A 12417-nucleotide genomic window follows, 5' to 3' on the forward strand; every position below is an offset into this window, starting at 1 on the left:
CTGACTTGCAACCTGTGACTCAGCATGTGGGCGCCTGACAGACCCTTGTTCTTGGAACCCCTTACTGGTGATCACACCCAGCATTAGAATGCTGAGGTACAGCCAACTCTACTTCCTGGAATTGTTACCATGTGATTATGACATCATAGAACAGCAGGACAATTCTGTCTCCTGATGTTTCAAATATGTTTCTAACTAACCAGGCTGTTAAGGAAGACATGGGGAAATTTTCCTGCACAGCTGAGATCCAAGCAGCTTTTATTCTCTCCTCCTTTGTGACTTTCCTCGGTGGACTCATCATCCTGTTCATTTCCAGGCTAACATGGAGATCTGTAGAAATATGGAAAAACACCAAAGGAATGAGAAATATTTTGGTCAGTTCCTTTATTTGGGATTCCTCTGTATGAAGATCAGAGACAGGTTTGGTATATGCTTGTGTTTAGCAAGTGATTCAGGCTTCACTTGATTTTTCAGGCTAACAGAACTAATGGCTATGGCCTGGAGCCTCAGAAAGAGGAGTCAGCAAGGACCCCAGGCTGCCATTCCGAAGCCTATAGGGATAGGGAAAGGCCTCCTCACTCTCTCACCACCAGGAGAAGCAATGTCTTATATGGATGATGATTAATGCTAGTTCTGGAACTCAGGGTCACTGTTCTGAAAGAAAGGTCCATAAAAATTATGTCTATGCCTTTATTTTAAATTGTTAAAAAACAGTTGTGTTTGGTGACAGAAGAGAGGTGAAAAGGAACAAGACATCAACGTCATCCTCATTTTCATAAATTTTTCATGGATGATGCATATGTGCTGACACTGCCTTCCATAATACATATGAACACAACATACCAAGTGGCATACAGAAAGCTATGCACTCTTACATGTGTTGTCCAGCCACAAATACAAGGACACTTCTGACATCCAAACAGGTTTTGCAAGGGTTGGGGTTGTTGAATAGCATCTCGAAAATAATGATGATGAAAATAAATTATACATCACTCAAATTAGGCATTGCTTAAGAACTTGAAATAAAGCTCTCAAATGCTGCGTAAAGGCTGTTCTATGACCAGAGGCCAAAGGCAAAGAGTTTTATTATGCCCTGGGTGGTTTGCTTCCATTATTGTTTCCCAAACTTTTTCTTTCTCTGATAGTTTATAACAATTTCCATAATAGAAAACATTTTTCTTGTGCCCCATAATTAATATTGAAAATTTGCTTAAAATATTCCTCTTAGTGCTGAAAATCAACATAAAGTAACATAATTTATAACTCAATAAATGTTTAAGGTTACCAGCAATTTGGAATCTAAGTATCTGTATTTGGAAGTTATCCAGTATTGAAGCTCATATGAGTTTACTCTGTTAGTAATTCTATATTAAAGGCATTTTGTAGTGGCATAAAAATTGGAGAAAGCATTCTGGGATACTGACTTACGAGTAAATATGTGTAATGAATCTGCCTCCTGGTTTCTACCTCTTTTTGTTTGTTTGTTACATGCACAACTGAATTTGTAGAATTTAAAAATTTTCTCAGTCTTCTGCTCCAGAAAATCTTCTTCTTCATTATGTTCAGTTTTATGTGATTACAGAAATGTGAGAACTCATTTATCAATTTGCCATATTTTTAATTTCTTACTTTGGGTGTAATTCATATCTATACCTCAATTCAGTTGTACTTTTTAATTTTATATATTAAGCCAATGTTATAAAATGTTAAGAAGTGAGGTCTGAGCAATCAAAATGCTATATTGTTCTGCTTTTAAGTCTTGAAGAGTTTGATCAAAGTTGAGATGCTTTTCAATAGTTTGTTACATTTAATTAAATTGAGAGTTCTCTGTTTTTCTCTAAGCCTCTGAAAAGTTGACCAAATGCAAAAATGTCACAAATCTAGATACTGTGAAGAATTCTTTTAAAAATTAGTTACAACTTTTCTCCTTATATATGCATTTTAAAAGATTTACTGCATTCAAAAGTATAATTTTATTATATCGTGGGACCAATTTGTTTTTCCAAAGAAGATAGCTCCAATTTTATAATGAAACTCAAATGAGTGTTCCATGTTAATGTCATACTTAATATTTAAAAAAAATAATTCTCAGATAACATCTAAGGAACACACATGATAAGTCATGTGTATTAGAGGACAAATCATTAATCAAGGTGTGAACTCTATCAAAAAGTTCTTAAATGGGACTTCCCTTCTTAGCATTCAGAAAATACAAGTAGAAAAATCAAGTGATTTTGAAACCTTACCTCCACATAAAATGAGCTTTTCTGAAAGTCAGAGAGACTCAGTCAGCTTAATGTGGCCAGTCCTAGTTAGCGTTTTTTCTTTGTGTTAGTTCTGGATGATTGTCGGGAGCCGCAACTCCTAACAGATGACAAAGTGAAGGCTACCTAAATATGGGAAAAACGCTGGCTGGAAACAAGGCCCCAGCTAAAGCGGCCATGCCGGAGGCAAAGCCCCATGGATCCTGTTGATGGGCCCCTTTGATCTTAAGGAATGCATGCATAAGACAGAAAATACCCCTTTCTGGTGACAAAGAAAGCATTAACTAATAGTAGGCAAGGATGATATATTAGTGAAACTACAGCTTGAAACATGAGAAAGGAACAACAGCAAAAGCAGCCATTAGACGCTAGAGAATGTTTTGTTACCTTCTACTGTGTATAAAAAAAATAAAAAACTTCCCCATTCTTTATTTCTAATGGTTAACAGACCCTATACAAAAATAACACCTTAGACGGGTAAGATGGAGGAGGAAGTTTGTAAAAACTGAGACAGGTCGATCCTGAGGGCAGCTGCTTTTAAACATAATTTTTAAAAGTATAGAAATAATAGATATAAATTTATAAGGTTAAAATGATTTAATAATATAAGTATAATAATATAAAATAAAATAGTTATATAGATAAAATAGGATAATGATTAAAAATAATTAGATAAAATAAAATTAAATAAAAAATAAATATAAAATATGAGTAGTTAAATATAATTTATATAAAGGTTGTTAAATATTATTAGATTATGATTCATATAAATAAAATAAAAATAAAGATAGATACATAAAAAAGTTTATAAAAATAATTTAAAAATAATAAAATTAGTTATAAATGTAAACGCCAATATATTGCTGCTAAGTTACATATAAGAATTTAGTTAAAAATATGTTATAAAAGGGGTGAGGGTTAAAAGATTACAGTTAATAATTTTTAGCAGATGTTGTTTCGTTCCTGTCTATTGGTTTTAACATAATGGGAACAAAAAGGGACAGGGAGAAACAAATAGATCATTGTAAAACGTTTACTTGTAAAAGAAAACGTGATGTAAGCATTTGTGGACACATATGTGAGGGAGTTAAAGGTTAAAAATGCCCTATATAAGCATGTGAAGATTGAATAAAATTTGAAAGAATCCTGAACTCGACCCAGAAACTCGACTTGTGCCTTCTTTCTTCACTGATTCTCTCGCCTCAGGCCCTGACTCTCGTCTGGAGCGGGTCTCCAGCAGATGATTATCAGGAAACAGTGGACACTAACTCAGACTTCGACCTTCCCTTATTGCCTGATATTGGACAAGTCATTTAATTTCTATGTATCTTCATTTGCGTATCAATAATAAACTTTATTTATCCACACTTTATTTACCACAAAAGATTAGTATAAAATTTAAACATAATAAACAGACGTTCTGTAAATTTGAGGAGGGAGTCTAATTTCAGAAGAACACAAGATGACGAACTAAAAGCAATATAAAATTGCTGAAACTTTCCTTCCTTTTTTCTTCCTTAAATGCAGACACTTAAGTAATCACCTATAAATCAATTTATAATCTTTTTTCTTTGTCCATGTATCTTGATGGAAAACGTTAAAGCACTTATTCCCAGAGCAGAAAGAAGCATGCTGCTCCCATTCCTTGCCATTGTAGTGATGCCAGTTTGAAGGGTCTGGGCATGAACATATATGAGACAGGCATGGATGAAAACTGTAGAATTCAGTACAAAAAAACTGTGCAGAAAACCAGTAGGATGAAAACTCAGTCGAAGTTATTCTATGACATATTGAATAAGCACCCTAAGCATTCCTTGGGTTGGACAAGGTAGAGTGATTTTCAACCAATACTATAACAAGAGGCTATAACAACATAAAACATTAATTTTTCTGAGATCAGCTCTCACTGTCAATTTCTTTCTCTTGCTTGTAGAGTCTATTCTTATTGGACACCACCAGTTATAATTGTCTAAATAAACTTCATTTACATGGAGCATTTCGTGACCGTGTACAAATGTTGCTTTCAGCCCAGACCTTTGAGGGGAAAGTGTTGGTAAGCACATTTTCATTGTTCATTCGCTAACAAACTTCAGCCAGGAGTATGTTTATAATTTGTATATATAACTGGGTCTCTTCAGGTAAGCAACCAGTATGCCCTGATGATTTATCTGACATACCACTACCTCCCAATCTCATCTCCCCATGTCTTCGGCTCTTTATTCATTATTCTGCTTTGTTTTCCTCTAGAGTGAATATAATTACTTGGCATTTTATGTTATATTTGTTGTCAGTCTTTCAGTTGGAAGGTAAGAGCAAAATTTGTGTGCATTGTGTTCTCCTTTCAGATGTAAATGGCTGTGCACATAGATATTTTAAAACATGTCTAGTAAACTAATTTGACCTGAAATGTACAGTTACTTTCTCTTTCTTTGATTCCAATTGACCTCTTTTCTTCATTACACAAACTATTATTGTCTCTCTCTGATTTTTGCCATTTTGCTTCCTATTTTAATCTCACACATTTGGACATATTAAAACTCAGTTCAGGCATCATCACCTCGGAATCTTAACCTTACCTCCATATTAGTCTGAGTCCCTCTTCTAGCTTCTGTAATATTCACTGAACACTGTTCAATATTCATTGAACATTGTTAATAAAATTATCTGTGCACATGCCTGTCTACCCAATTCACAGTGAGCCCTTAAGAGAACAGGCTATGTGATAGAAACATTTATATTCCATTGTCTGGAAATAGCAGATGCCCCATAAATGAATGATATCACTTCAGTAGTATAGTTTGATCTGAAACATAAAAAAGAATCTGTGATTTGGAGTATACTGCCATCAGATGGTGCTATGGTGGAAGTAGGTTCATGTGAGCTAGAGATTATCCTCTGCTTTTTGTAATTAGCAAAAACATGACTCTTTTCTAGTTAATGTTGCTTAATTCAGATATTACAGTTTGTTAAACCTTGCTCAGAAGTATATAAGTAAAACTGCTTTCTTAAAAGCTGCAAGGAATGAATCATCTGGAAATATGCCTCTCTTTTTTCTGTCTTCTAAAGTTTTGGCCTCTTTTCCTGAAGTCCCTGTATGATCTGTTGCAGAAGAATTTTGTGATTCTCTCTGGTTATATCGGAGATTTCTTGGTTAAGATCTCTTTAATGTTGAGATTATGTTTAACTGAATGAGGAAAATATTGAGAATAGTGGATGCAAGGTCACAGGAGTGAGGCCAAGGGAGCTTATGACATCTGCCCTATAAGCATTGCATGTGGGGAGTGGGTGGGAAAGAACTGATCATTGATTGCATGCCAATAAAAATTACTTATTTAATTATCTGGTTGGAACATCCGGAGGCATGGAGTAAAGTTACATTAGAAAAGATACCCTAGCAATGAAAAGCATAGCTGAAACTCTTAGGGGTCCCAAACGTTTGTGAAAGAGTGAAAAGAAAAGAAAATAGCTTACAGATTTCCTTTCTTCTATCCTTCCTTCCTTCCTTCCTTTGTCACTCCTTTACTTCTTTCAATGAATATTTATTGTTTGGCAACACATGCCAGGAGACACTCTAGATATAATGAAAAAGGAAGGCAAGAGTCTTAAATTCTACTTAAATTCTTGTGGAGGTGGAGATAATACATACTTGTATAAATAAATGAAATTAATTCGGATGATGATCAATCCTATGAGGGAAACACGGGTGATGTGTTTGTGAAGTTTTGAGGTTATGGAGTGAGATCATGTTAGACACAGTGACCAGAGAAGCAATCTCTAAAAAGGTATGATTTAAGTTGATTCAAAAAGAACAAGAAGGACAAAGCAACTGAAGAATAGAGGGAAGGGGTTTCAGATAAAAGAACAGGTAAGAGGAAGTAAAGAACTCAGGTAACTGCAAGTACCAAAACAGGGCTCCTGTCCTAAGGACAATGGAGGGAGAGGAGAGGGAGGACTGAGACGAGGCTGGGGAGTGGTGCAGTGTCTGGTGACTCAAGGAGCTGGGCCACTCAAATTGAATCACTACATTCTCACGTAAAGGGTGGCTAGTGAGGTCTCAAGGCTTGAGCTGATGTGATCTGATTATGTTTTAAGATTCAAGAGGCACTAAAAGCTGAAAATAAAGGAATTGTCAAAGGCCAGGCAAATGACAAAAAAATGAGAGTACAATTTTAATATCACGTGTTTGGATTCAGTGCAGTAAACATTAAATGAAGTCAAGTAGCCTGTATTAGTTTCTTGAGACTGCCATGAGAAGTACTCACAGTGAGTGGCTTCGACAACAGAAATTTATTGCCTCAAAGCTCTGGAGGCTAGAAGTCTAAGATCAAGGTCTTGGTAGGGCTGTTTCCTTCCAAGGCAATAAGCGAAAATCTGTTCCATGCCTCTCACCTCACTTCTGATGATTTGCTGGTGATCAGTGTACCTTGGCTGGTAGACACATCACCTCACTCTCTACCTCTCTGTTCATGTGGTGTCTTCCTGTGTGTATATGTCTGTCTCTGTGTCCAAATTTCCCTTTATATAAGGTCACCAGTCATAGTAGATTAGAGTTCACCTTCAAGACCCCATCTTAAATTGAATTCATTTGCAAAGAACTTATTTCCAAATAACATCATATTCTAAGGTCCTGGGGTTTAGGACTTCAACATACTTTGGGGTGGGGAAAATTCAACACAAGTCCTTGAAATGATATGGCTAACAAACTGCAACCAAGATATAGCATCATGAATATTACTATACCAAAAATTTAACTTCAATGTATGCAAAACATTCAAAAAGTTATTTTGATAAATAAAAAAATAAAATAAAGCCAGGTATGGTGGCTTATGCCTGTAATCTCAACATTTTGGGAGGCTAAGATGAAAGGATTGTCTGAACTCAGGAGTTCAAGACCAGGCTAGGCAACATAGCAAGAATCTGATCTCTACAAAAACATTAAAAACTTAGCTGGGTATGATGACATTTGCCTGTAGTCCCTGCTAATCTGAGGCTGAGGAGGGAGGATCACCTGAATCCAAGAAGGTGAGTCTATGGTGAGCTTGTATCACTGCACTCCCACCTGGGCAACAGAGTGAGACTCAGTTGCCAATCAATCAATCAATAAAATGAATCAAGCTTAGCAATTCAGAGAATAAGAACATATTAAATCTAAGCAAAATAATTTAAAAAGATAAGGTCAGAAATTAATTAATTATAAAAGAGCTGATTATTTTAAATAAAAACAATGAGGGGCAACCCCTTCAGTTTCCCTCCCATTGTGAAAGCTTTTCTGTCCTCTTGATAAATCCTGCTTTCTTTAAAAAAAAAAAAAAAAATGAAATAGAGAAATCAAGGGTTAACCTAAACAAAAAGTACAAATATATAAAATAAGTCATTAAAATGAGAAAATAAGTACAGATATAAAGGAAGTTGATGGTGGCACACACCTGTAATTCCAGCACTTTGGGAGACTGAGACAAGAGCGCAGGGATTCCAGACCAGCCTGGGCAACTTGGTGAGACCTTGTCTCTACAACAAATAAAAAAATTAGCCAGGCATGGTGGTATATGCCTGTGGTTCCAGCTACTTGGAAGGCTGAGGCATGATCACATGAGCCTAGCAGCTTATGGCTGTGGTGGCCATGAGTGTGCCATTGCACTCCAGCCTGGGTCAGACTCTGACTCAAAGAAAAAGGGGAGGGAGAGAAATTGAAAGATTTAAGAGTTTATCAATGGATAATTGGGTAAACAAAATGTTATACACACACACATACACACCCCATGGAATAAAAAAAATGAAGTCATGTCTTTTGCAGCAACATAGATGAAACTGGAGACCATTATCCTGAGTGAAATTACTCAGAAACACAAAGTCCAAACTAAATATTCTCACTCATAGGTAGGAACTAAAAAATGTGTACACGTAGACATACAGAGTGGAATAATAGACAATGAAGATTCCAAAAGGCAGGATGGTAGGAGGGGAGTGAGGGATGAAATACCAGCTGTTGGGTATACTATTTGTGTTATGGGTACACTACAAGCCCAGATTTCCCAGTGACCTAATATATTCATGTAACGCAACTGCACTTGGACTCATAAATCTGTAAAAATTAAAAAATAAAGATATATGAGCAATTAAATTTAAAAACTGGACAATATAGATCACCGAAAATGCTCATATAAAGAGACACTTAAACAAGTCAATTATCTGGAAAAAATAAAGTTGTCAAAGACTTATAATCATTATTACTACCCAGCTTTTCTCCCCCGTCCCATGACAGACTGATGATTTCAAGGACCGGTCTACAAACATGTCAATGAGAGGATATCTCTAATGCTAATTAAACAGTTCCAGGGCATAAAAAAATAAAAACGAAAGCATTATATTTTTCTTTCGATAAAAGCAGTACCTATACCAAATCCCCCCAAAATTGCAATTTTTAAAAAAGCTATGGCCAAAAGTCCTTAATACTTTGGGGAAAGAGCACATGGGCAACCAACCACCCATAGTAAGAAGAAAAAAAAGGAGAAAGAAGGGGAAGAGAAGAAAATGAAAAAGAAATAGAAAACAAAAAATAAGAAAATGAAGAAAAACAAGAGAAAGAGAAACCCAACAGTCAAATGGGAAGAAGATTCTCCTCAAAACAGAAAGCCTTCTAGAGATATATCTAGATGTAACATTATAAAGTATTAACAACTCTGTGGCATCTATGGGAGAAATTTTCTTATGAATTTAGTTTCAAATATCTTATTCTGAAATGATTATTCTGTTTCTTTTTGTTTCTTTGGGATATATTGTTAACTGCATAACTACTATGTTTATTGCTTCATGGCTAGAAAATTATGAATGAAATTCACTTGAATGAAAATTAGGGCTTACTTTTAGCAAGTATCTATTTTTAGCTTCATCCTGGCACTACTGTATGTTCACATTCTATTTTTCTGGCTTCCTTTTCTATTTTAAGATAATCTGGCATTTTATGTCTTTGTATTCTGCCTTAAATCCTTTCTGTAAATGCCTAATCTTTTCTGTGAAAGTGTAATCCTCTCTGTAGGTAAATAAGCCCCTAGCAACAACAGTTGTCAACCTTGGTATACAGAACAACAACATGCACAAATAAAGCATCACAATTCACTTGGAAATGAGACAGAATATTTCAAAAAAAGTGCTGGGAAATTGACTCAATAAAAGCTTATTTTACTGTTTTTTGCTCATTTTCCTAATGTGATGTAACTTCTAGGATAAAAAGAAAAAGAAGAAACGTACTGGAAAAGATCAGTTTCTTATTTCATACTTTACATTCATTGTTTACATTAATAAACCTTTTCTACCACCTTTAGATGACTTGTATCTTCATCTATTTTTATTTTCTTTTATTTTTTTCTCTTTAAGTGTTAAAACATTATTTTTAAAGTTAAGGTCTTGCTCTGCTGCCCAGGCTGGAGTGAGGTGACTCAATTATAGCTTACGGCAACCTTGAACTCCTGGGCTCAAACAGTCTTCCCACCTCAGCCTCCTGAGTAGCTGGGACTACAGGTGCACATCACCACTTCTGGCTAATATTTTAAGTTTTTGTAGAGATGGATCTTGCTATGTTTCCCAGACTGGTCCCGAACTCCTGGCCTCAACCAATCCTCCCACCTCAACCTCTTAAAGCACTGGGAATACAAGCATAAACCACCACCATTGGCTCTCTATGTTTTATATTGAATACACCACCAAGCATCAAAAATTTACCTTGGTATAAAGTATGAGAATATATTTTGTTTAGAGATCTTTAATTTGAATACAGAAAAGACTGGTAGGAAATACTAAACTATGTTCACATGGATCTTTTGCAGATAATTATATTGTTTGTCTTTTAATGAATGTGCCACAATATTTAAAAAGTACAGCAGTTACATGGTAAAAACTAAATCTTTTCCTTACCCCATTCCCAGAAGCAACCACTGACATAAGTTTCTTCCACCAAACCTGTAAATTTTCAGCCACATAGTCAGATTTATTTTCTTGAAGTGTTTAGGCCACTTAGGACAACTTTTCTCATGGTTGTTTCTATAACATGTAAATTTTGAAATAATAAAATGCGTGACTTCCTGTGGCAGCTTTTTGTAAAGAAATGTAATGTGAATGACTATTGGAGCCAGTGTAGGGAAAATTAGATCTGAACTCAGGTTAGTCCATCCATCCTGTGTCTTCAAATACACCCTGTGCAGAAGGGAAGGGGGCTTCCCAAGGATCAGCAGGGGCAAGGTATTTCAGCACTCTTGGGTGCTATTTTCTAAAATTGATCCACCTGAGAACTCCTCAGGCAGTTCTTCTTTCCCATCACTCCTTCACTGTCCGTTCTACACAAGAGAGGAAACTAACATGCATACAGATATAGTGTAAACATTCTAAAATGGTGATGAAAAACACTACCTATAGATTTTAATACATAAATGAGCTAAAATATGAGAATGAATTAACACATTGTAGTCATTATTGTAATGGTATCATCATAACATGAGTTAATAAAGTATAATATGGGTATTCATTATTATTAATATTTTATAAATAGGATATTTTGATACTTATATCTATAAACATAAAGTGACTAATATTGATGTTGAGCCCTGTCTCATTCTAACAATGAGTAATATCCGCAAATAAATTAGTTGAAAATAATCCATCTCATTGGATGAATTTCTTATGAAATTTTACTTTTTATGTTTGATAATTATCATTTTGTCATATAATTATGTTCCTTTAGTCAATTGTTTCTTAATAAAAATTGTAATGATAATTCAATTCTGAAGAAATTTATGAAATAATATTTAGAGACAGGTGTCAGGAAATTCAGATTCTCTTTTAGTCTCTTGCACCCATTTGAGATTCAAACCTGTTCTCTAGTTTTTTCATTTTATTACTGTTTGTTAGAGATGGTAAGCAGTAATTACCAAATCAGCATAATATTATATGTTATACTTAGAATGACCAGAAACACAGACTTTTGATAGTTGTCCAGGTGTAATTGTTTATTCATTTATTTTGTATTTATTTTGTTTCTTTAAACATGTGGGGTACAATTCAGGGTTAGGTATACAAATGTTCATTACACAGTTACCATCGTTGATGAGATTTGCCCTTCCCTCCCCTGGCAGTTTCCTTCAACTGCCAACCCTGCCCCCAGCAGTTTCCCACTACTGCCAATTCCGGTTTTTGGAGTTTTTTTGATATTGTAGAGATGAGGTCTTGCCAAGTTACCCAGGCTGGTCTAGAACTCGTGGGCTCAGGCAGTCCTCTCATGTTGGCCTCCCAAAATGCTGGGATCATAGATGTGAGCCACCATGCCTGGTCACCAATCCCTTTCTTACAGTACTATGATAATTGTTCATGGTCTGCTTATGAGTGAGAACATATGGTACTCTGTTTCTGTGATAGATCACTGAGTATGATTGACTCTAAATCTACCCAAGTTGCTGCAAAATTCATATGTTTGTCCTTCATTTTGGCTGCATAATATTCCATTGTGTATATGTACCACATTTTTTTTTTTATCCAGTCCAGCTTCAATGAGCAGCATGATTAGTTCTATGTTTTTGCTATTGTGAATAGAGCTGCAAGAAGCATGCATGTGCAGGTATCTTTTTTGTAGAATTGATCTGAGTTTCTCTGGGCATATTCCTAATAAGGGAATTGCTGGGTCATATGGGAGGTCAATTTCTAGTTCTTTCAGAAATCACCACACTGTCTTCCAAAGAGGTAGCACTAGTTTGCATTCCCACCAACAGTGTATAAGTGTTCCTTTTTCTCCGCATCTTTGCCAGCATCTGTTGCTGTTTGTTTTATTAATCGTGGCCATTCTTACTGGGGAGGTGGTATCTCAATATGGTCTTGATTTGCATTTCTCTGACGATTAGTGAAACTGAGCAGTTTTTCATGTGTCTATTGGCTGCCGGTATATCTTTCTTTGCAAAGTGCCTATTCATATCATTTGCCCACTTTTTAATGGGGCTGCTTGTTTTTTTCCTTTCAGTGTATTTGAGTTCCTTATAGATCCTAGATGTTAGGCCTTTCTCGGCTATATAGTTGGCAAATATTTTTCCCCATTCTGTGGGCTGTCTCCCTGCTCTCTTGATGGTTTCTTTTGCTTTGTAGAAGCTCATCAGTTTGATGAGGTCCCACTTAT

At 35.6% G+C, this 12417-nt stretch overlaps 1 protein-coding gene across 1 annotated transcript in view; it reads left to right on the forward strand.

Annotated features, from left to right (window-relative positions):
• Positions 1 to 218: 218 nt before the first annotated feature.
• LOC103270134 (potassium channel subfamily U member 1-like) overlaps positions 219 to 12417 on the forward strand; it is a gene marked incomplete at its 3' end in the record, with an annotated part of 33664 nt that continues 21465 nt past the window's right edge. The window contains exons 1-2 of the mRNA XM_021717421.1: positions 219 to 374; positions 4198 to 4317. Coding sequence (XP_021573096.1) covers positions 219 to 374; positions 4198 to 4317 — 276 coding nt within the window. The remainder of the gene's footprint in view (positions 375 to 4197; positions 4318 to 12417) is intronic.

The sequence above is a fragment of the Carlito syrichta genome, unplaced genomic scaffold (genome assembly GCF_000164805.1).
Source record: "Carlito syrichta isolate Samal-C Ts95f unplaced genomic scaffold, Tarsius_syrichta-2.0.1 Scaffold309732, whole genome shotgun sequence".
Taxonomy (NCBI): Eukaryota; Metazoa; Chordata; class Mammalia; order Primates; family Tarsiidae; genus Carlito; species Carlito syrichta.